This window comes from Schistocerca nitens, chromosome 2 (assembly GCF_023898315.1).
Source record: "Schistocerca nitens isolate TAMUIC-IGC-003100 chromosome 2, iqSchNite1.1, whole genome shotgun sequence".
In the NCBI taxonomy this organism is placed as follows: domain Eukaryota; kingdom Metazoa; phylum Arthropoda; class Insecta; order Orthoptera; family Acrididae; genus Schistocerca; species Schistocerca nitens.
Window position 1 is genome coordinate 1,180,399,063 of NC_064615.1, and position 26,415 is coordinate 1,180,425,477.

The 26,415-nt window shown below is 42.4% G+C and overlaps 1 protein-coding gene across 1 annotated transcript in view; it reads right to left on the bottom strand.

Annotated features, from left to right (window-relative positions):
* Positions 1-26,415, bottom strand: part of LOC126234823 (Down syndrome cell adhesion molecule-like protein Dscam2) — a 299,567-nt gene that overhangs the window by 184,441 nt on the left and 88,711 nt on the right. The window contains exons 5-6 of the mRNA XM_049943568.1: positions 9,973-10,401; positions 9,625-9,866 (exon numbers count right to left, since the gene is read on the bottom strand). Of these exons, the coding sequence (XP_049799525.1) occupies positions 9,625-9,866; positions 9,973-10,401 (671 nt within the window). The remainder of the gene's footprint in view (positions 1-9,624; positions 9,867-9,972; positions 10,402-26,415) is intronic.

Here is a 26,415-nt window from a genome sequence, read left to right on the forward strand (position 1 = left end):
TAAAATCTATCGCCAAGACTTTGTGATTATAGCGTCTGCTTATATTTGACTGGCACCCTTTAAATTCTTCTTATAAAGAAAGTTTGTACTTTGATCTTAATTTAATTACACAGTGAATAAAAAGGTTTTCATTGCTGGACTCGTGGACTATGATGTAATGGTTGAATCGCATTTAAATTAACACAACTATTTGAGCCGTATTCTCACACACACACACACACACACACACACACACACACAGAGAGGCATATGTAAAGGCAAAGAGTTTGGGCAGAGATGATAGTCGAGGCGGAAGTACAGAGGCAAAGATGTTGTTGAATAACAGGTGAGGTATGAGCGGCGGCAACGTGAAATTAGCGGAGGTTGAAACCTGGTGGGTATCGGGAAGAGAGGATATATTAAAGGGCAAGTTCCCATCTCCAGAGTTCGTATAGGTTGGTGTTAGTGGGAAGTATCCAGATAACCTGGACGGTGTAACACTGTGCCAAGATGTGCTGGCCATGCACCAAGGCATGTTTAGCCACAGGGTGATCCTCATTACCAACAAACACTATCTGCCTGTGTACATTCATGCAAATGGACAGTTTGTTGCTGGTCATTCCCACATAGAAAGCTTCATAGTGTAGGCAGGTCAGTTGGTAAATCACGTGGGTGCTTTCACACGTGGCTCTGCCTTGGATCGTGTACACCTTCCTGGTTACAGGACTGGAGTAGGTGGTGGTCGGAGGATGCATGGGACAGGTTTTACACTGGGGGCAGTTACAAGGGTAGGAGCGAGAGGGTAGGGAAGGTGGTTTGGGGATTTCATAGGGATGAACCAAGAGGTTACGAAGGTTAGGTGGACGATGGAAAGACACTCTTGGTGGAGTGGGGAGGATTTCAAGAAGGATGGATCTCACTTCGGGGCAGGATTTGAGGAAGTTGCATCCCTGCTGGAGAGCCACATTCAGAGTCTGATCCAGTCCCGGAAAGTATCCTGTCACAAGTGGGGCACTTTTGGGGTTCTTCTGTGGGAGGTTCTGGGTTTGAGGGGATGAGGAAGTGGCTCGGGTTATTTGCTTCTGTACAAGGTCGGGAGGGTAGTTGCGGGATGTGAAAGCTGTTTTCAGGTTGTTGGTGTAATGGTTCATGGATTCAGGACTGGAGCAGCTTCTTTTGCCACGAAGACCTAGGCTGTAGGGAAGGGACCGTTTGATATGGAATGGGTGGCACCTGTCATAATGGAGGTACCGATGATTGTTGGTGGGTTTGATGTGGACAGATGTGTGAAGCTGGCCATTGGACAGATGGAGGTCAATGTCAAGGAAAGTGGCATGGGATTTGGAGTAGGACCAGGTGAGTCTGATGGAAGCAAAGGAGTTGAGGTTAGAGAGGAAATTCTGGAATTCTTCTTCACTGTGAGTCCAGATCATGAAGATGTCATCAATAAATATGTCTGAAAGCTGACGCAGTCCCTCAGCCACATACTCCCGACGATCAAGTACCACAGTCGTGGAACCCTTATCCGCTGGAAGAATGACGATGGATCGATCAGCCTTCAGATCACGGATAGACTGTGCTTCAGCTGTGGTGATGTTGGGAGTAGGATTAAGGTTTTTCAAGAAGGATTGGGAGGCAAGGATGGAAGTGAGAAATGCCTGGAAGGTTTGGAGTGGGTGATTTTGAGGAAGAGGAGGTGGGTCCCGCTGTGATGGAGTATGGAACTATTCCAGGCAGGGTTCAATTTGGATAGTGTCTTGGGGAGTTGGATCATTAGGAGTGGGATTAGGATTATTTTTCTTCGTGGCAAAGTGATATTTCCAGCAGAGAGTACGAGTGTAGGACAGTAAATATTTGACGAGGGCTGTTTGGTTGAATCTGGGAGGAGGGTTGAAGGTGAGGCCTTTGGATAGGACAGATGGTTCAGATTGGGAGAGAGGTTTGGAGGAAAGGTTAACTACTGAATTAGGGTGTTGTGGTTCCAGATTGTGTTGATTAGAATTTTGAGGTTTTGGGGGGAATGGAGCTGGAAGTGGGAGATTGAGTAGATGGGATGGACTGGGTGTGTGTGCAATGAGAGGAGGTTGAGGTTAGCTGGAAATGTTGTGGGGGGTGAGTGAGTTGCCTTTCCGGAGGTGGGAAACCAGGAGATTGGATAGTTTTTTGAGGTGGAGGGTGGCATGCTGTTCTAATTTGCGGTTGGCCTGTAGGAGGATGCTCTGCACAGCTGGTGTGCATGTGGGGGAGGAAAGATTGGGGACTTTTATTAAGGTTAGGAGTTGACGGGTGTGTTCATTGGCTGAGTTGGTGTATAGGTGAAGGATTGGGTGGGTGAGGGCAATAGATTATTCAGTTTGGAACTGGTATAGGGACTGATGGAAAGAAGGGTTACAGCCAGAGATGTGAACTTTAAGTGTGAGGCCTTTGGGGGTAATGCCAAATGTCAGACAAGCCTGAGTAAATAAAATATGGGAGCGTAATCTGGCTAGGGTGAAGGCATGTTTGCAGAGGGAATGTAAATAAAACTTAATGGGGTCGTTGTGGGGATGTTGTGAGGGTGACATGGTATTAGAAGATGGGAAGTGTAACATGAGGCTGAAATGAAAATGAAAATAAAAATATATGGGGAGAGATAAAGGAGAACTAGAAAGCAACTGGAGATCTGGTGTGAAAAAAGTCGAAAAAGTGTTGGTTGAAGCTGAGCTATGTTGATCCTGTGGTGAACTTGAGATGGTAAGCAATGATGTGCACAAAAGTTAGGTGGTTGTGTTACCGCCAAAACATATTAATGGGTGGAGAAATTTGCGAAAATTTCTAAAAAACTGCGTGTAAATGTATTAAAAGGAGTGGTTTTGTGGTGGCAGATTATGAAAATGAGGCTAACAATTGTCTGACGAACAAATAATGACCTTAAAACCTGTGGGAAGCGGCTAAAAATGATCAGTGATGCGGGAAAAACGGAAATGGAAATAAAGCGAAAGTTGTTAGAACTAGCCGAAATGGTTGTTTAACAGGTGATAGGAACTGTTTGTGAACTGGGAATGGAGTATTTTATAGCAGCGGTAGCCCACATCCTTTCGTCTTTCTCTCTCCTTCTCTCTTTCCTGACGAAGCAACCGTTGGTTGCGAAAGCTTGAAATTTTGTGTGTCTGTTTGTGTGTTTTTTTATTGTGTCTATCTACCAGCGCTTTCCCGTTTGGTAAGTCATGGAATCTTTGTTTTTTATATATTTTTCCCATGTGGAATGTTTCTTTCTATTTTATTTATATCATTAATTTGAACCCAACAATTACGTTTGTTATTGTCACTGTTGCATTTCGAAATCTTTTCTGTCGTCTTTTTGTTCGTACAAGTAGTTTCACTTTGTATTCATCTTCCCTTTTTTTCCGTAATCTACCATACATTTTATCCTGCCTAAATACACTCAATGATACGTAATTTACATCCAAACAATAAACTAAATATTTTTAATGCTTTCAACATTACCGCTGCTATAAAATCCACTGTTCCCAGTTTACAAACATTTTGTGTAACCTCGTGAATACTACCGTATTTCACAACTTCAGTTCCTTTCACCCATTAAACAATCATTTCAGCTATTTCCAACAACTTTCGTTTTATTTCCATTCCCGTTTTTTCCCACACAACCGATCATTTTTTAGCAGCTTCCCACAGGTTTATACGTTATTCTTTCTTCGTCAGACAATTGTTAGCCTCATTTTCATAATCTGCCAGCACATAACCGGTCTTCTGAATACATTTACACGCAGTTTTTTAGAAATTTTCCTGAATTTCTCCACCCTTTAACGTGTTTTGGAGGCAACACAACTACCTAACCTTTGTACCCATAGTTGTTCACCAACCTAAGTTCAGAACAGGATCAACATAGCTCATCTCAAACCAACACTTTTTCGACTTTTTTCACACCTTTATCTCTCCCTATATATTTTTATTTTCACTTTAGCCTCATGTTACCCTTTCCACCTTCTAATAACATGACACCCTCACAACATCCCCACAACGACCCCATTAAGTTTTATTTACATTCCCTCTGCAAACATGCCTTCACCCTAGCCAGATTACGCTCCCATATTTTATTCACTCAGGCTTGTCTGACATTTGGCATTACCCCCAAAGGCCTCACACTTAAAGTTCCCATCTCTGGCTGTAATCCTTCTTTCCATCAGTCCCTATACCAGTTCCAAACTGCACAATCCTCCTCCCAACATCACCACAGCCGAAGCCCAGGCTATCCGTGATCTGAAGGCTGACCGATCCATCGTCATTCTTCCAGCGGACAAGGGTTCCACGACTGTGGTACTTGATCGTCGGGAGTATGTGGCTGAGGGACTGCGTCAGCTTTCAGACAACACTACATACAAAGTTTGCCAAGGTAATCCCATTCCTGATGTCCAGGCGGAGCTTCAAGGAATCCTCAGAACCTTAGGCCCCCTACAAAACCTTTCACCTCACTCCATCAACCTCCTGACCCCACCGACACCTCGCACTCCTACCTTCTACCTACTTCCTAAAATTCACAAACCCAAACATCGACAGGCCGCCCCATTGTAGCTGGTTACCAAGCCCCCACAGAACGTATCTCTGCCTACGTAGATCACCACCTTCAACCCATTACATGCAGTCTCCCATCCTTCATCAAAGACACCAACCACTTTCTCAAACGCCTGGAATCCTTACCCAGTCTGTTACCCCCAGAAACCATACTTGTAACCATTGATGCCACTTCCCTATACACAAATATCCCGCACGTCCAGGGGCTCGCTGCAATGGAGCACTTCCTTTCACACCGATCACCTGCCACCCTACCTAAAACCTCTTTCCCCATCACCTTAGCCAGCTTCATCCTAACTCACAACTTCTTCACTTTTGAAGGCCAGACATACCAACAATTAAAAGGAACAGCCATGGGTACCAGGATGGCCCCCTCGTATGCCAACCTGTTTATAGGTCGCTTAGAGGAAGCCTTCTTGGTTACCCAGGCCTGCCAACCCGAAGTTTGGTACAGATTTATTGATGACATCTTCATGATCTGGACTCACAGTGAAGAAGAACTCCAGAATTTCCTCTCCAATCTCAACTCCTTTGGTTCCATCAGATTCACCTGGTCCTACTCCAAATCCCATGCCACTTTACTTGACGTTGACCTCCATCTGTCCAATGGCCAGCTTCACACATCTGTCCACATCAAACCCACCAACAAGCAACAGTACCTCCATTATGACAGCTGCCACCCATTCCATATCAAATGGTCCCTTCCCTACAGCCTAGGCCTTCGTGGCAAACGAATCTGCTCCAGTCCTGAATACCTGAACCATTACACCAACAACCAGAAAACAGCTTTCGCATCCCGCAACTACCCTTCCCACCTGGTACAGAAGCAAATAACCAGAGCCACTTCCTCATCCCCTCAAACCCAGAACCTCTCACAGAAGAACCCCAAAAGTGCCCCACTTGTGACAGGATACTTCCTGGGACTGGATCAGACTCTGAATGTGGCTCTCCAGCAGGGATACAACTTCCTCAAATCCTGCCCTGAAATGAGATCCATCCTTCATGAAATCCTCCCCACTCCACCAAGAGTGTCTTTCCACCATCCACCTAACCTTCGTGAGATCTTGGTTCATCCCTATGAAATCCCCAAACCACCCTCCCTACACTCTGGCTCCTACCCTTGTAAGCACCCCTGGTGTAAAACCTGTCCCATGTACCCTCCCTCCACCACCTACTCCAGTACTGTAACCCGGAAGGTGTACACGATCAAAGGCAGAGCCACGTGTGAAAGCACCCATGTGATTTACCAACTGACCTGCCTACACTGTGATGCATTCTATGTGGGAATGACGAGTAACAAACTGTCCATTCGCATGAAAGTACACAGGCAGACAGTGTTTGTTGGTAATGAGGATCACCCTGTGGCCATACATACCTTGGTGCATGGCCGGGTTGTCTGGATACTTCCCACTAACACCAACCTATCCGAACTCCGGAGATGGGAACTTGCCCTTCAATATATCCTCTCTTCCCATTATCCACCAGGCCTCAATCTCCACTAATTTCAAGTTGCCACCACTCATACCTCACCTGTCTTTCAATAACATCTTTGCCTCTGTACTTCCGCCTCGATTGACATCTCTGCCCAAACTCTTTGCCTTTAAATATGTCTGCTTGTGTGTGTGTGTGTGTGTGTGTGTGTGTGTGTGTGTGTGTGTGTGTGTGTGTGTGTGCGAGTGTATACCTGTCCTTTTTTTCCCCCCTAAGATAAGTCTTTCTGCTCCCAGGATTGGAATGACTCCTTACCCTCTCCCTTAAAACCCACATCCTTTTGTCTTTCCCTCTCCTTCCCTCTTTCCTGACGAAGCAACCATTGGTTGCAAAAGCTTGAAATTTTGTTTGTGTGTTTTTTTGTTGTGTCTATCTACCAGCACTTTCCCGTTTGGTAAGTCATGGAATCTTTGTTTTTAATATTTTTTCCCATGTGGAATGTTTCTTTCTATTTTATATATATATATATATATATATATATATATATATATATATATATATATAGACACACAAACAAACACAAATATACACACAAAATTCAAGCTTTCGCAACAAACTGTTGCCTCATCAGGAAAGAGGGAAGGAGAGGGAAAGACGAAAGGATGTGGGTTTTAAGGGAGAGGGTAAGGAGTCATTCCAATCCCGGGAGCGGAAAGACTTACCTTAGGGGGAAAAAAGGACAGGTATACACTCGCACACACACACATATCCATCCACACATACAGACACAAGCAGACATATTTATTTAAATAATGTTAAATAAATATGTAATATATGTAATATAATAAATATATAATGTTAAATAAATATGTCTGCTTGTGTCTGTATGTGTGGATGGATATGTGTGTGTGTGCGAGTGTATACCTGTCCTTTTTTCCCCCTAAGGTAAGTCTTTCCGCTCCCGGGATTGGAATGACTCCTTACCCTCTCCCTTAAAACCCACATCCTTTCGTCTTTCCCTCTCCTTCCCTCTTTCCTGATGAGGCAACAGTTTGTTGCGAAAGCTTGAATTTTGTGTGTATATTTGTGTTTGTTTGTGTGTCTATCGACCTGCCAGCGCTTTTGTTTGGTAAGTCTCATCATCTTTCTTTTTAGATATATTTTTTCCACGTGGAAAGTTTCCCTCTGTTATATTTATATCTATATATCAAAATTATGTAGTATTCTAATATTCTAATGAAGTTATCATGTGCAAACATTACTTAGAGAGCAGCAGTTACTTTCATCTAATAGATTTATTACATTCTTGTGAAATGTTATTATGTTGTGATGACTTTTATTTGGATTCCTCCCATTTTGATCTGTCTCCAAAATAATATCTAATACATCTGTTCTGCTGTTACTATGTAACTATATGTTTCAACTTGATATAGTATGTAATAACTCCCTCACTCTTCCTCTTTGGTAATTCAACATTTCTTCACATTCGATAAATATTAACAATACCTGACATACAAAAAAGTGACTGCTTACACACACACACACACACACACACACACACACACACACACATCCACAAAAATAAAAGAGTGGGTTTCAATTTCTTCTTTCTTAAACTTTTGGAGAAAGGAAAGTGTATGAAGTAGGAAGACAATGTAGGACACAAGGAATTTTCCTTTCATCCAACATATGCTTACTGTCATTTTCTTTCTCTTTTTCTTGTCATTGTAGTTGGGAAGTAACTATAGAGCGTCATCTCAAGTACTGAATTAATTATCTATGTTATGTGAAACTGGAGACTGATTTTATGAAGGGTATTACCTAACATCAATTGTCAGTACCAGGAGTCTACATAATCAAAAAAATTATCAAAGGAACAGGTAAAAGACTATCGTTCCATTTTTTAATTTTTCAGTATTATTGGTGTTATATTTAAAGTCTGGAGCTGTTTTATTCAGACCTGTGCATCAGTATACAATAATCCATACTGAGACCAGGGATGGATTTAAAACATTATAGAAATCTTTTATATACGATTACTGAAAATTAGGGTATGGAAATGGGTACTTGTTTCACCACCCAAGGCATCTCTCTACATAAAATGCAACTACAGTCCAGATATGGTGTACAGGGATCATTTGCTCTGTCCAGACTCTTGGCATCAATTCAGTCCCTTGCTTCAACTTTGTTGTATTTTCTTTCACTGTTTTCACCATGCTGGACCTCCTTTTATCTGGCATAATGCAGGAACTTGAAGTGGCATGGTCTCAACAAGTTGTTGAAAGTCCCCTCCAGAAATACTGAGCCATGCTGCCTCTATAGCTGTTCATGATTGCAAAAGTGTTGCAGGTGCAGGTGTTTGTGTACAAATTGACCTCTTGATTATGTCACATAAATTTTTGATGGGATTCATGTCATGTGGTCTGGGTGGCCAAATCATTCACTCAAATTGTCCTGAATGGTTTTAAAACTAGTCGTGAACAACTGTTGCTTTCCATTGCTGTTTGGGAACATGAAGTCCATGAATGGCTGCAAATGCTCTCCTAGAAGCTGAACATAACCATTTCCACTCAACCATTGGTTCAGTTGGACCAGAGGACCCAGTCCATATCATGTAAACACAGCCCACACAATGATTGAGCCACCTCTAGCTTGCACAGTGCCTTGTTGATAACTTGGGTCCATGGCTTTGTGGAGTCTGTGCCATACTCAAACTCTACCATCAGCTCTTACCAACTGAAAATGCGACTCATTCAAACAGTCCACTTTTCCAGTCATCTAGGGTTCAACCAATACTGTCATGAGCCCAGGAGAGGTGTTGCAGCTGATGTTATGCTATTATTAAAGGCACTCACATCTGCTGCTATAGCCCATTAATGCCAGATTTTGCTGGACTGTCCTAACTGATATGTTCATCATACGTCTGACAATGATTTCTGGGTTATTTCATGCTGTGTTCCTTGTCTGTCCGCACTGACAACTCTACACCCATCTGTAGTGAGGTAATACCCAAAATTTGGCATTCTCAGCACACTCTTGACATTGTGTATCTTGGAATATTGAATTCCCTTATGATTTCTGAAATGGAATGTCACATGCATCTTGCTCCAACTACCATTCCACGTTCAAAGTTTGTTAATTCCAGTCCTGTAGCCATAATCACATCAGAAACCTTTTCATGTGAATCGTCCTTTTATACCTCGAGTACATGATACTGCCTCCATCCACATATGTGCATATCATTATACCATGACTTTTGTCACCTCAGTGTATATCATTTCCTTTCCTCTAGACTATCTCCGATACAGAATTTTTTTGTGATTCACCCTTTTATTATTCAGCACACGCGCATTTCATTACCTATTTAAATATGGTGATAAAAACTCCTGGTGTACTCTAGCTTGAAAAAGGATCCATTTGAAAGCTAGCAAACTTCTCAGTCCTGTTTATGTGCCTGTTGGTGACTTGACGGTTATACTGTTTAGTGATTTCAACTGCATTTTGAATTTGTGTGAGTGTGGGGCCACTCCAGTTTTTCCTGCTTTTGTGACTGATAAGATGATGGTTCTCTGCTGTTACAAATATTATTTATCTTTGGCTCTCACTTTAAATGAATACAAAGTTTTTAAATTTAGTCCTTACCCTCCAGGTCACAAGAAGTGTTCTGGAATCTTTCACTTTAACCTTGATGTCCCTTGGTGGTGCCTCTGGTATTTCTTCCATTGTAGTCACTGTTACTGTTTCACTTGCATTGGACACACCAACAGAATTTTCTGCTCTGATTTGGAACTGATAACCATGTGCAGGTCTCAGATCCTTGATGGTAACATTCAGCTGATCTCCTCCAACTACAACCTGGACAACATTCTGATGCCAAGCAACTGCTAACAGATGTACACACTGCTAGAATTACACAGTGTTACACATTAATATTTTTAAACAAGTACAACTGAGTGAAACATTTTATTAGGAAATAGTATCAAGGCTTACCTGTTGTGTTCTTATACTGCACTATGTAAGCTCCAATGATGCTGTTTCCATTATATGGCTCCTCCCAACTGAGGGAGACTGATCGGCTTGAGAAGTTATTTACATGAACATTAGCAGGTGGTTCTGGAGTTTCCTGGACAATAAGCTTCATTTCTAATTGATCCTTCCCATATTTATTTGAAGCAACACAAATAAAGGATGAAGTATCTTCTCTGCGAACATGTTTGAATATGAGTGTTGATGTTATTCCTTTGCTTGTATTATCTTCTTTAATATTTATTTTTGGGTTTTCTTTAGCTTTAAGTTCATGATTATTTTGGTACCAGGTAATGGATATTGGTTTGTCAGCAGCCACGGTGCAGTTAAGAAAAGCAGTGCTTCCTTTTGGTACTGTAATATTTGTAAAGTGTGTGGAGAATTTTGCAGGAACTGAAAGTTAAGAAAACATAAGACTGTTAATTGTTTGAAGGTAATATTCCTCATGGATAAATCTCACCACAGACAATACTTATTCATCCTGATATAACAGTGAGAAGAAACATATGCAATAGGATGAAGGTTAAAATTGATCAAATAAAAATTGTATTATTACTCAGGAAGGGTAAAAGAACATAATGACACAAGTGCTATGCTGAAACTCATTAATCAATTTCTGTCTGCAGCAAATAATTTTAGTTGTATGTGCATGCATACCTAAGCAATAGCTGCACAAGAAGTATCATATCTTTGTGTTCCTGTTTTTCTGTGCTGCGAGTGGTGACCAGTGCTCATATAATATTTATAAATATTTGAATTTAATATTGGCACATTACTGACAGATAGCTACAAGCAGATTGAATATTGGTGTATGTCTTTATTCCCCCCTGAAAATATTTTTCCTACTTACACAGTTGTGCTTTATACAAGCAATTCAAACATCATCTCCAAAAAATCAGAAATGATCAAAAAATCTCCCTTGTTGCAACTGCTGTTTTGAAACTTAATAAACAATCAAGTTTTTGTAAAAAGTGTTTGTTTTACTGTGACAACTCCAATAAAACTCTTGTGAAGATTAACAATATAGACACAGAAAAATATATTCACATATTGTCAGAAGAGTGTAAAAAGTAGAATGGCACATAACTGTTCTCTCTCAGAACTACAGTCACAAGAGAGGAAATTATTGGAGGAAAATAGAAGAATACAGAAAGAGTCACAAACACAATTACACTGGATTCTGGGTCAAGGTTCTCTTTGCTTTGGTGACCCTGCTTGTAGCTTCAAGCATTGCCACTATCTTTGCATCCAATTTTTTCCTTTCTTCTTCCAAGACTAGGCTCTCAGGTGATTACCAATTTTCAGTCCACAGCTCGTGGTCGTGTGGTAGCATTCTCGCTTCCCACGCCCGGGTTCCCGGGTTCGATTCCCGGTGGGGTCAGGGATTTTCTCTGCCTCGTGATGACTGGGTGTTGTGTGATGTCCTTAGGTTAGTTAGGTTTAAGTAGTTCTAAGTTCTAGGGGACTGATGACCATAGATGTTAAGTCCCATAGTGCTCAAAGCCATTTGAACCAACCAATTTTCATCACATCTCACTTCACTTGACTGAAGATGTGAGAAGTGCTGACACAAATTAAAAATGATCCTAGAACTTCTATAACAATCAGCATGAAAAAGGTAAATCGCAGTAATACAACACATACAGTAAAATTCTTTATTAATTTTTACCATTTTTTTAAAATATAGAACAATACTTTTGCCATGATTCATTGTCAGTACTTTATAAATTTGTACTGCAAATAATAAGTTCCATTGAGATGATTACCTCTGTGCTTACATTTAATTCATCAAGAAAAATTCATCCAGTATTGTGTGAACCATTTGAGAATATGGAAATTTTTAAGAAAAGTAAAATCAGTATAAAACAATCTGTTCCATTCTTGAATGATGACCAGGAAGAATCCCTGTTAGTAAGCTTCCAAATGAGTGCACACATTAACAAAAAGCTGTAACTGTTCAAAGCTGCATTAATAATTATTATATATTATTAAACTACTATACACTATCTGTCTTTACTCAGGATAAATGTAACATAGCAAACTATGGGGGGACAGAAGGGGGAAGGTGGAAGTAAGTTCCTATTTTAAATATGTAGAAACTTGAATAAATATGACTACGTTTGTTTAAAATCAATGATATTTTTTCTTTGCATTGGTAGAAATTGACTGTCAAGGTTAGAAGCCTGTCAGTGCATGAAGTGTTACATTCTGGGGTACAGAGATGGTGGCACACTATACACAAGCTCCACACTGCTTAGCAAGAACCACCAAGAGATGCCATACAAAACTGTTGGCTATGGGGTACATGATTGACAGTGTAAGAAATGGTCATCCCAAGGCAACCATATCACAGATAAATGGGTGCCCAGCACGGAAAATGTTCAACTGGAAAAAAGAACTGATACTCCAGGCAGCCCTTGCAAGTGATCTAATGCAGTACATGATCCAAAATGTCATTAAAATAAAGCTGGAATTTCATTTGAGGAAGCCAAATTACTGCAAGGGCTTTCTGCATAAGACTGTTACTGTTGGCTGGAGTATGGAAAATTCTAGTCCAGAGGTTTCTCCCTAATTGTTTTCAAATATGATTTGGGGTGATAAATTTGCATTTCATATGGAAGATTTGTAAACCATCTTAATTACCATTACTGGGCAAAATATTCTCCACATGCCACCATTGTGAAAATGTGACACACCCTAAGATAACAGTGATGTGTGGTATGACACCAAAACAATGTATGGGTCTGTTCCTTCTTTGAACACTATGATCTCATGCTCGTACTTTGCCATTCTGGGAAATTTTGGTTGGGGCAATTGTATCCACGTGTGTGTGTGTGTGTGTGTTTGAGGTTTACGGGCGCTAAACAGCGGGGTCATCAGTGCCCAAACGCATAAAAACAGGAACACATGCAGTGAAGGGACAAAGACAGACAGGGAACAAGGAGAACGGCTAAAAGTCACAGATATGATGCAGTTTCAAATCCTCACATACAGAGGTAATCGTGACTGGCTGACCTCTTACCTAAAACCTGGGTGAGCCAGTCACCCAGCAGCACATTAAAACCCTCTCCCTAAAATTCAAGGCAACAAATTGGACAGGACACAAAACCGTAAGACCTTAACTACAGTCGTTAAGTCATCTTGTAAAATAGAGGGCAAATCCGGTGGCAAGGAAACCACCGCCCTCTGGTCAGAGAATAAAAGACAGTCAAGTAAAATGTGGCGGACAGTAATCTGAATGACACAAGCACTGCAGATTTGGGGGTCCTCCCGCCGGAGTAAAAAACCGTGCGTTGAGGGACTGTGCCTGATGCGGAGGCGAGTGAGGAGAACCTCATCCCGCCTGCATGACTGGTAGAACGTACGCCATGGCCGCATGGTGGCCTTGACCAGATGCAGCTTATTGTCACTGACTGCCTGCCACTCCTCTTCCCACTGACGCAGAACGCGAAAACGCAGGAGGGAGGTAACAGCATGGAGGGGGACGGCACATGCAACAACGTGAGGGAGGGAACACGCATCTTTGGCAGCCACATCTGCCAATTCGTTTCCCCGAATACCCACGTGCCCCGGCACCCAGCAGAAGGAAACCTCCTTCCCCTGCCGTTGCAGGTGGAGTAGGGCATCATGGATGTTCTGGACGGCCGTATCCGCTGGGTACAAGTGTTGCATGTTCTGAAGGGCACTCAGGGAGTCAGAACAGATGAGGAACTTACGACTGGGAACACATCTCATCTGCTCCAATGCCCACAGGATCGCAAACAATTCGGCATCAAAGATGGTAAACGCCGCAGGAAGCCGTAACTTGACGACTCGATCAGGGAAAACAACAGCACAACCAACAGAATCCCCCTGTTTAGAGCCATCCGTAAATACTGGTACATGGTCGGGATGCTGGTTTAAAATATCATAAAATAAGGAGGTAAAAACAAACGCAGGAGTGCAGCTCCTCTGGTACTCCGACAAATCTAAAAGGACGCTGGGCCTCTGGAGCAACCAGGGAGGCAGGCGAGTAAAACCTTGTCGTTGGGGGGCCACACGCTCGACACCAAGGGACTCAAGCAAATGCTTGGCATGAATCCCAAATGGTCTCGTTGCCCTGGGACAACTGGAAAAGAGACGTTGCATAGGCGGTCAGGCAACGGTAGGGTACGCAGGGGAGGTAGGACAGGCAAGGAATTGACACACCCGCCGCACCATGAGGAGTTTCCGATGGATGGCGAGCGGCGGTTCCCCTGCCTCAGCACACAGGCTGGGGATGGGACTGGTACGGAAGGCACCAGTGGCCAGCCTGATACCCTCATGGTGTACTGCGTCAAGGATCTTCAGATACGAAGGCCGTGCGGACCCATACACGGTGCAACCATAGTCAAGACGCGATCGGACGAAAGCCCTATAAAACTCAGCAGACACGCCCAATCTGCTCCCCTGTGTCCACGTATGGCAATATCAGTGATGTCATGTTTATGCCAGATGTTGCCCCACCGCATCTGACAATCAGACTATCATTTGGTTTGACTATCATTTCCTGTTATGTCAGTTGGGTCTCCACTGTCCTTAAGAGTAGCCACCATTGAACCAGATCTTATACTATGCACTTCTTCTTGTGGGGATGGGTGAAGGAGGAAGTCTATTGGACAAAAAAATGTATGCGGGATAATCCAGCATCTGGTGTGTTCTCATCAGTGTACCACAAGAGTTCCTTTTGATGTCAGTTGAAAACATTCCCAAACAACTGGAGAAACCAGTGTAAGATGCTGTCGTCTATGTATAATTCGCAATGTAATATAAATTTTTTCAGTTCCAAGGATTGTAATGAATCTTATTTCAATAAAACAGACCATTTATTTTAGGAAATATTATCTATGTCAAACAGACACTTACTTTCTACCTGCACATGGGAGGTCATTACTTTTATAAAGCTGCTGCTTATTCAGTTCTATTACTTAGCTGTTGTTCATACTCGACTGCTGTTTTACTATCTACATGACAACACAGATATATATAATAGAAAAACAGTAGTCTATGTGTCATTCCATGAGATTAGAGGCCTGTCTGCAAAGAAAATTGATACTTGTCATGAAGCCAACAGGCTTGTTCAATATTTGGATCTGGATCTCCTCCTTGGAACATTTTTTCATCTCCTCCTTGGAGAGGTCATGGCATCACTCGAAGTCCTACTCATGGCTGTGTCCAGATTAAGGCACACTCTTCGTGATGTGTACTGTACCTGGCATTTCCACTCTTGGTGAAGTGTGGCACACAAGATGAACTATGTGATCGCTCTGAAGACTTACTAGGGAATATTAATCAGCAGACCTGGTTTAATTTTGTGCATTTCTGCACTATTAATATCTGTCTAAATAAGGGTTGCTAGCCTTTCTTTGACCCTTGAGACAGTTCACCTTTGCACTACCCCTAATCCAGTAATTAATGCCCTGTAGCTAACTAGCTGCATTCGGAAAGATTCCAGTACACAATCACAGGACTGGAAACCTACATTTCCATCAATACACTGTCTCCAGCTGGTTTCCAATAATTCTGTGGATAATATCCACAAAAAAGCAGGATAACCATCCAAAGCCAACAGATGAAAAGTTACATAAAAGCACCACACTTCAAGTGGTCACAGAAGCAACTGTTGGTTTCAATTAGTGCTATTCAAGTCCATCTCTGCAATTCAAAACAATCACCAGCTAACTACAATCAGATAGGTGGCCTTTACATACTCAGCATATAACACCACTCCCCCATAAAACCAAAAAACAACATATCAGAATCCCACACCTGCACACAAGAACACGCTTTTGAAATCCTCTGAGTTTCTCATATAGGGATTTGATGATCACTAACTAAAGAGTTAAAAAATGTTAAATCCATAACATACCAACTACATTCTAGAAGGCACACTACTTCCCTCCTGTGGGCCTCATAAATTTCATGAGCTGCCAGAAGCTCTGCTAAACTGTTTATCCACTCAGACATCCCAGCAAAACATCTTCAGCAATGGAAGCATTTCCACTGCTCGGCTGGCCACTTAGGTGGCGCAGCTGCTGCATTGCCGGCAGACAGCGCCGCACGTACAGGACACGCGTAATTGCGTGGCGGCACTTTGAATGATCAGCGAGTCACAACACTTTTCCCCCCTTTGAAATTGTTGCACTGGTCTTGATGGAGGTGTCCTGGAGATGCCTAACGTCCATAGGCGTTGTTTGACTCGCCGTAAAGTCTCGAGGAGGAGGCTTCCCGTACGGATGGAAGTGTCCCCGATGATAACAGTTTGAGATGACAGGAGATGTAGGAGTCAAATCTGCTGGGGCCCCATGCACCAATCTGCCCGTTGCGGCAAGTTCAGTTGATATGACAGGAGACATGGGCGATGTGTCGGCATCCGTTGGAGGAGGAGGCGAGTAGATTTGCTCTGACAGAGGATGGTCATCCGGTTGCTGCATGGGCATGTCTCCTGGTGGCATCCGTTCTTGTGCTGGCATCGCGATGACGGTGAGAGGGCTGCGTTGTGAGTATTGAGAGATGCCAAGATCCCGAGCGTCAGGTAGGGCCAAAAGTGGTGTAGCAGCATTCGGAACAGGCGTTGCTGGCACACGAGGCCGAAGCTCGTCCGAATGATGCACTGCAACACGCATGTTCATCTGGATTTCATACAGGCATCTGCCACGGTGTCTTAAGATGCGGTCCGGGCTCCATTTTGGCCGCCTGCCATATCCCCGTACCCAGACGAGGTCGTCGGCAGTGAACCGGCCAAGGGAAGGCACCCGCGGCCGTGAGGTGTGAGGCCGCAGAAGGTGAAGTAGCATGCGGGGCTGTCGGCCATGTAAGAGCTCAGCCGGGCTGTGGTCGCCCATGGGGGTCAAACGGTAAGATGCCAGAAACTGGAGAAGTGCATCATCAGCAGCAGAAGAAGTCAGAAGTTTCCGCATTTGTGCCTTAAATGTGCGGACCAGTCGTTCAGCCTCACCGTTGGATTGTGGATGGAACGGCGGGGCCGTGACATGCATAACGCCGTGACGAGCACAAAAATCCGCAAATTCGGAAGAGGCAAATTGCGGACCATTATCAGTAACAAGAGTAGAGGGGAGGCCTTCCAAAGAAAAAATGTGGGCGAGAGCACTGGTGGTTGCCGCGGTGGTAGGCGACGTGCAACGGACTATGAAAGGAATGTAAGAGTAGACGTCAATTACGAGGAACCAATAAGTACCTAAAAAGGGTCCCGCAAGGTCAGCATGAATTCGCTCCCAGGGCTTCTCAGGCAAAGGCCACGGTGGAAAAGACGACTTCTGGGCAGCGGCCTGTGACGCACAAGGGCCGCAGGCAGCGACCATGTGTGCTATTTCAGAGTCGATGCCAGGCCAGTACACATGACGGCGCGCCAGAGATTTTGTGCGAGACATACCCCAGTGCCCTTGGTGAAGGAGGCGCAAGACCAAAGCATGCAAAGACGCAGGTACCACGACATGCGGTGAAGCATTGTCAGTGGAGAGGAGGATAACACCATCCCTAGCAGTGAGGCGGTAGCGCAAAGCGTAATAGTTCCGCAACGGATCAGAAGTCGTAGCGGACGGGCGATCTGGCCACCCCTTCTGAATACAGCGTAAAACCTGGGAGAGGGTAGGGTCAGAACTCGTAGCAGCCGCCAGCCTGTCCCCAGTGATGGGGAACCCGTCCACAACCCGCTGCTTGGCAACATCCACGTGGAAACACAAAAGTTCGTCCCTATCGAATGCCTGATCAGGACCCATGGGAAGGCGAGACAGAGCATCAGCATTTGCATGTTGAGCCGTTGGCCGGAAATGAATCTCATAATTGAAACGAGACAAGTAAAGAGCCCAACACTGGAGGCGGTGTGCAGCCTTGTCGGGAAGTGACGTTGATGGATGAAACAAGGAAACAAGTGGTTTGTGATCCGTAACAAGATGAAATTTTGAGCCATAGAGAAAAACACCAAACTTATGAAGAGCATAAATAATGGCCAAAGCTTCTTTTTCAATTTGAGAATACTTTTGTTGGGCATGCGTGAGCGTTTTGAAGGCATAAGCAATGGGTTGTTCCGAACTGTCAGAAAAATGGTGCGCAAGGACTGCACCGACCCCATATTGAGAGGTGTCTGTGGCAAGAACAAGATGTTGGCCAGGTCGATAAGTAGCCAGGCACGGGGCCTGTTTCACCACAGTCTTCAATTTCTGGAAAGTTACATTGCATGACGCGGACCAGTGAAAAGGCACGTTTTTATGCAACAGGCGATGCAACGGCTGAGCCACCGAAGTCGCAGATGGTAAAAACTTGTGATAGTACGCTATTTTCCCCAAGAAGGCCTGCAGTTCCTTAACAGATGTAGGGCAAGGAAGGGCATCGATCGCAGCGACAGTTTGCTGAAGCAGACGAATACCATCCCGAGAGAGTTGAAACCCCAAGTACGTGATAGATGCCTGAAAAAATTGTGATTTCTGAAGATTACACTTAAGACCGGCAGTCTGTAAGACATGAAAAAGTGTGCGGAGATTTTGAAGATGTTCTTCAGTGGTGGAGCCAGTGACAAGAATGTCGTCCATGTAATTGATACACCCAGGGACAGGGAGCAATAATTGTTCCAAGAATCGCTGAAAGAGAGCAGGGGTGCTAGCAACCCCGAATGGCAAGTGTTGGTATTGATAGAGGCCGAAAGGCGTGTTAAGGACCAGAAACTGCCGGGAAGCAGCGTCGAGAGGAAGTTGTTGATAAGCTTCTGACAAGTCAATTTTAGAAAAATACTGGCCTCCAGCAAGTTTAGTGAACAGTTCTTCAGGACGGGGCATAGGGTAAGTGTCAATGAGGCATTGAGCATTTACAGTGGCTTTGAAATCGCCACAGAGACGAATATCACCATTTGGCTTAGCAACGACAACGACAGGAGAGGACCACTCACTGGAAGTGACAGGAAGCAAGACCCCTGAAGTAGTGAGACGATCCAACTTCCGTTTTACTCGATCACGAAGGGCCACAGGAATGGGCCGAGCTCGAAAAAACTTAGGCTGAGCAGTGGGTTTGAGCGTGATATGAGCTTCAAAGTCATTTGCATGGCCTAACCCTGGAGAAAAAAGGGACGAAAATGTCGTCGACAAGGAATCCAGTTAAGCATAAGGAATAGCATCAGAGACAATATCGACAGAGTCATCTATGGCGAACACAAAAACGCGAAAGGCATCGAAACCAAAAAGATTTTCTGCGTTGCTCTGGTCGACCACAAATATGGGAACAGTGCGAACGATGGATTTGTAAGATACCCCAGCATTAAACTGTCCCAAGAGAGAAATCTTCTGTCTATTGTACGTCCGTAATTGCCGATTGACAGGTGACAGGAGTGGAGACCCCAACTGAAGATACGTCTGAGAATTAAATATAGTGGCAGCAGAACCGGTATCCACCTGCATGCGAACATCTCGACCAAGGATTTGGACAGTGAGGAATAACTTCCCTGAAAGGGAAGAAGTGCAATTGACAGACAACACAGAATCAGAATCAGCGTCATGTTCATGAACATCATGTATGCGGTCAGATTTGCAAACGGAAGACACATGACCTTTCTTTTTGTAATTGTGACACACAGCCTAACGTTGGGGACAATCCTCGCGTGAATGTTTCATAAAACACCGCGGACATGAAGGAAGTTGCCGGGGGTTTTTGCTGCAGTTTCTTAGCGGGTTGTTTACGGCTAGGCCGAGGCGGCGCGTGGGAGCGCACTGTGGCCACGTCGGCCGGCGGGGATGCTCCGCACACGTCGTCAACAGCGCACAGAGGTTGTATTTCCCCAACATCAACCCACACCTCTATTTGCACCCCAGCGGCACGAGAAATTTCAAAAGACTGCGTAATGGCGAGAACTTCATCTAGAGTCGGATTCGCCAACTGAAGGGCATGTTGCCGAACTTCTTTGTCGGGCACCGACCGGATAATAGCATCCCATACCATGGAATCGCCATAGGATTCTTTGTGAACGTCAGTAACAAATTGACACTTTCGACCGTGAAGTTCAGCAGCACAAGCGCAATAGGATTGATGTGGCTGTTTTTGACAATGATAAAAGGCAACACGAGTGGCTACCACATGCATTTGCTTTTGAAAATAGACAGACAGAAGTGAGCACATTTCAGCAAAGGACAAAGATGCAGGATCCTTCAAAGGAGCCAATTGCGACAACAACCGATACATTTGAGGTGAAATCCAGGAAAGGAACAGAGACTCACATTGTTGTTCGTCCATGACATGATATGCCAAGAAGTGCTGTTGAAGACATTTTTCATAATCAGACCAGTCTTCCGCCGTCTCGTCGTAGGGAGGAAAAGGACGTACACCCAACGACGAGAAATGCCCCGCATTTGACGCCGTGACGAAATCGCGAATTGCCACTGTTAGAAGCGTTTGCTGTTCAAGGAGATTTTGCAATAGTTGCTCGACAGTAGCCATGGAACCCTGTGGGTCAACGGTGAAAAGGAAAAATCCACTACCTCGTTGCCAATTATTATAACGTCAAGTTTAACAAATATATTTCAGAACGACACAACACATATAAGTCACAGAGTCAGTTGACAAGCAAGACATGTGTACACGTTAGCATTCGAATAAGCACTGAGTCCCAGTCTAGCGGCCGCTGCTCAGCTGGCCGCTTAGGTGGCGCAGCTGCTGCATGGCTGGCAGACAGCGCCGCACGTAGAGGACGCGCGTAATTGTGCGGCAGCGCTTTGAATGATCGGCGAGTCACAACAAGTCCATCTCTGGAAAATGATGCTTCCTTGGAGGACGTTTTGCAAGCTTATTTCCTGCCTTATTATGAATGCCACTAACCTAAAAGCCATCACAGTAAGCTCCAATCAAAAAACTACTTAAATGGATTACAGAAAGGCTGACCCATTAACTCTGGGCTGGGCGAGGCCACCTTCCACCAGGTACTGGAAAGTGGCTCGGATGTCCTCAACAGCCAGACCACAGGCCAAAGGCTGCAGTAAGACAAGGAACAGTATGATGTGTGACCAAAACGTAACTGTTTTTTTTTTTTTTTCTTTTTAAGAATCTTTATTTATTCATCAACATCAACTTTGTCCCCTTCAAAGTAATCCCCCTCACACATAATGAACTTCTACAAGCGCTTTTCCCAATCTTGGAAGTACTTCTGGAACTCACTTCAGTGATCCAGTTTTTATCTCATCAATGGTGGCAAAAGGACATCTTTTCATGGTCCTCTTCAGAATTGGGAATAGAGTGGAGTTTCAGGGGCCACGTCCAGTAAATACGGTGGCTGAGGTAACATAACAGTTTTGTTTTATGACAAAAATACACAAAAAAGCTTTAAGGTGTGAGTGGTAGCATTATTGTGGAGCAGTTTCCATGAGTGGTTTTGCCACAAGTCCGGTTGTTTTCTTTGGATTGTGTCACACAAATGGCACATAACTTCCAGCTAGTACTCCTTATTGACCATAAGGCAGAAACTCATGATGTGCTATCATATTGTAATTGAAGAAAACAGTGAGACAAACCTTCACATGTGATTAAACTTTTTGCATTTTTTTTTGGTCTTGGCTCTTCAGGGAGTATTCTTTGGGATGATTTAGCCTTGGTTTAGATGTTGTACCCCTATTCCCATGTTTCATCACCTGTTATAACCTTCTTTAGAAGTTTTGGGTCATTGTTGACATAATTCAGCAATTCTTGAGCAACATCCACATGTCATTTTCAGTTGAAATTCAACAATTTCAGAACAAATTCTGCTGCTAAACATTTCACGTCTAAAATGTCTGAAAAAATTGTGTGGTGTGAGCCAAATGATATGGTGACATCGTCAGACACCTCTCTGATGGTGATTTGGTGATTTTCAGACAAATTTTCTTTACTCCTTCCATTTTCTTTACTTCTTCCTCATTGTTGTCAGCAATTAATGTGCTAGGGTGTCCGGGGCAATCATCGTCTCCAACCTCTTCTCAACTCTCTCTGAAACATTTATACCCCTTGTCAACAGATTTGCCAAGAACCACAGTCCACAATTTTAATGTGGTGTTACCTGTTATTCCATCTTCCACGCAAAATTTAATGCACATTCTTTGATCCATCTTTTTTGAAAGTAAAAATTCACCAAGCACTTGAAAACATGTGTAACCTTTTCGACTGTCAACTATAAAGTAATTATTCAAAACTGCTGAAAATGCAAATGTACATCAGGAACATGTGTACCTTCTTGAAAAATCAGATTTATAAAACCAACCCACAAAATTAAAAAATTCCCTTTACATTTTATCACATCTTGTATGTTACACCAGCCTGGGGTCTAAGTGACCTGCTGCTCCCTCATGACTTTTTAAAACTTACTCCTGATTCCCCTCTGCAGAAGAAACTAATTTCACGTTAAAATAAAAACATCTTTTTTTCAAATTTTATTCTTATCCAAAATTGTTATATTCTGTTCTCTTGTTGTACTCATTTACATCACTGCACTTGGTAACTTCACTTGGGTGACTCATAGAAAAGTGTAAGTAATCTAAATATGCTTAAAGAATATACTGTCAAGTATTTTTGCTGTACAAACACTTCACAACAGGATTCTATACAGCCTATCCCATATATAAAGCTTATTGCTTGTTTCTGTAGCAGCAATATTATTATTAAGTGGACATCAGATGCAAAGCCCCATAAGTCAATCCCATACTTAATAAAGAGGTAAACTGTTTTTAATGTCAGACTAGGAATTATATTTGCACATTGGCAAAGGAGATATAAGCCACTACTGACCTTTCCACATACAAAGCTAACGTGGTTTGTCCACTACAGATTTTCATCAATGTATACACCTTGAAAATCACAGCTACCAATTTCTGTCACCAAGATGTTACACGCAATATTTACAGTTGTATGATGATGAGAACTCCCTGTTTTAAATGCCAATAAGTGAGATTTAGTAACATTCACCTTGAGGCCCTGATAGTTAAAATATTTTGTTAATTATGTTACCCTACTTCTAGCAAAAGAATCTAACTCCTTACATTTTCTACTATGGAATAAGACTGAGATGTTATCTACAGAGCTTGTAATATGGGAGTTACAGGGGGTGGGTCATGTCATTCAAGAATATGAGGAAGAGAAAGAGAGCAAGGACTGAGCCGAGAGATATAGCTTGCACTACTGTTTCACTGGTGGGTGATAGTTTCCATTTGTATTTCAATTTAATGCATTGCTTATGGTTCAACAACTATGTTGCAATAACAAGCATGTGTGAATCTCCTATGTAATATGACTTCACTTATTTATAAATAACCTATGGTGTACTGTGTCAAATGCTTTCATTGGGTCTAAAATTTTATCTGCAGTTTGTACCCTCTGGTCCAACGGAGAGTATACTTCATAACTGGGTAACTGCTGTTGTCATGCTTAGGCCTTTTCTAAAATCATGCTGAGAAACTATAAGCAGTCTGTGTTTTGTGAAAAAGGCACTAACCTGTCTTGGGCAGCATACTGCTTTCAAATACCTTACTAGGGGTGGGAATTAGTGATATTGGTCTATAGTTAGAGACATTTTCCTTACTTTCCTTTTTATACACTGGTACATTGTTTCTCTACTGCTGTAAATAATCATGTAGGTGTAGTCCAGTAAATGAAGGAAAAACAGTGAGGGGAAAATTGTGTAGTCACAAATTTTTGTACAGTGCTAGGAGTAATGGTAGTGAACAATATACTAAAAACATGTGCTGGTGGGGTGTGAGCAGTGTGGGGTGGGGAAGGGAGAGGAGGTGTTTGACTTTTTGAAACAATTTTTCTTCAATAACTTGAAAACTGCAGCTTCTAACAAAAATGTTACCTGGTACAAAATTAAAGTACATTAAATTTCCTACAGAAAAAGTCCTATTCATTTCTTCTCTAGGACTAACTGTTTCTGCATTGCAGGGGATTGAAAAATCAGAGATAATTAAAAGTAGTTTTTAATTTTGCAGACAGACCACACTTCCCCAACATTTCCTGTCCACTTCTCTTATATGGGTACCTATTTGCAGTTTTTATGTGAGCTTTTATGTAAAATATGTTCCAATAAATAATGGTTGAGAAGTGTGTAATTCTTAAGGGAATAGTTGTTAGTGATTTTTGTAGAGTTGGTGGGAAAGGGATTTGTCTGGTAAATGGGGATCCTTGCTGTTGTTTATGATTGGCAGCATATTGTAAAGTGGAGTAATTGTGTTGTAGTGACTTGTTAGTGAATTAATGAAGGACCAGAATGTTATGGTACTTCTCTCACCATTAACTCTATTAGTGGTAGGTTGCATAAATCTCTTCCATTCAGGAACTGCTGTCAGTTGTAGGTTGCACTGAATGGAGCCACTCACAACATATCCACAGTATATCTTCCAAGCTGGAGTGAATATGTCTGAAGGAATGGGACTAACTGTGTTCAAGTCTAGAATAGTAATTAGCTGCAACACATTGCTTGACTTATGTTATACAAAGTTTCACAAAACCTAGGCTACCTACGTCTGTTGCAGAGGGGCCTATTTAAGCATCTGGAACTCTTCATACACTGAGAGAGCTAAGGCTGTGCGATACATTTGATACCCATCATGCTGTGGAAAGCACCTCACCCTCGACAGTGGAGACAATGAAATGAGCACTGTCGAATAGATATTGACAACATGCTACATTCAAACAGGCTCTTTTGTGTGGCAAATCATTGATTGCTTCAGCTGTTCAACTTTTTTTTACATAATATCTCATATACCAACTCCAAATAAGTAGGCTAAGCATTTAATAAACTGAAAATAATTCCATTACATAAACACAAGCTGAGTGAAGTTAATTTGTGTCTTCACTTAAGAGAACTGAAAAGGAAATACTTGGGAAGTGTAGTCTCCATGAAAAATGAAAAGCGAGCAGGGCTTGTGGTGAGGAAAGTTGTCTTCTGATGCTACAGCTGCTGTACAGGGTGACTAAGAATCAATTTCCCCTCTAACAGTGTAGAATGGTGTGCAGGGATTTAAATATTTTCTTTGCATATGAGTTTCTTATCTTGGTATTGTTAGTAACTCATATCTGTATTTCATGCAATGCTAATGCACTTTGTGGAAAATAAGCACCCTCCGGCCATGTCTGCACATAGCATCAGCAGTGCTTCATAAGGCGGAGGGTCAGTATAACTTGGTGAAACACACTGTAATTGCTTCTTGAGATCTAGTGGGATAGACAGATTGGGGAATTACCTGCTCACTCTTTAGTATGCAGACCTGTGATGGAGGGAAGAGAATGAGCACAATCTCGTGAACTACCCTCCCTCATGCTTACATCCTCCACTCCCACCCCATCTAACCTGTCCATACACAGTACACTATTTATCCCTTAATATAGCTGTATTACATTCAGGAGTAGAAATCACTTTTTATATTTGTTATTAAAAACTTGATTTAACAGTAAACATTAATTTGATGCCATTAAAAACTATTTTTAAGGCCAGATTATCGTTTAAATGGTCAATAGATTCCATTTTTTGCTTTTTTTTAAACGTATATTTGTCTAGAATGTTGGGACAAAATGATTTTTTAATCCATGTGTTACAAAAGTTTCTACAGCTCATTGTACAAAGCAATGTTATGGCTGCTGTGAGACACTTTCAGCTGGAGATGTCAAGCTGATGTAGAAAACTTGTCATGTTCTGACATACGTTCACAAAATGATCTGTATTACATAATGTATACAGACATATTCACTGAAAAAGTTGACAAACAACATGAGCAGGCCGTCGAACACAGCATATCCAGCTCAGCCAGATTTTTTTTTCTCACCAAGAAGAATGGGGGAATTGCTCTCCAGGAACAATTCAAGTTAGAAGAAGGGTTGATATACAGTCCTAGAATTACAGACTAATGTAAGAAATAAAAACATTTTTAGTTGGTCAAATCTGACGAAATGATCAAAATTGGTCAAAACATAATTTTTCATCCACCATATTGGATTAACCATTTTGAATTTTGAAAATATTATTTCAGATTTGTGTTCAGCAAAACCACATAGTTTTTATGTAAACTGAACTAATATTACAAATAAAAGTTTTCACTAAACTTTACACAAGCTTTTCTCAAGAAATGATTTCTCAAAACTGTGTGCAGCATAAAATAAACAGTTCAACCTATTAACTTCGACCTTTGACCCCTGAAAAGTAAACTCATTTCTTGGGAGCTTATACCTACAATTGTGAAATTTGTTAGTATTAACTATTTTAAACCGTAAAGAGTGAAACAAACCCCCACAAACCAGACTTAGAGATTGAGTTAATGCCATATCATGAAATTTAACATTATTTCATCATGGTTAGGTAAAAGCTCCCACAAATTTAATGTAGTATCAATTTATGATATCAATTTTTGATTTCAAGTAACTCCTGCAGAGCGA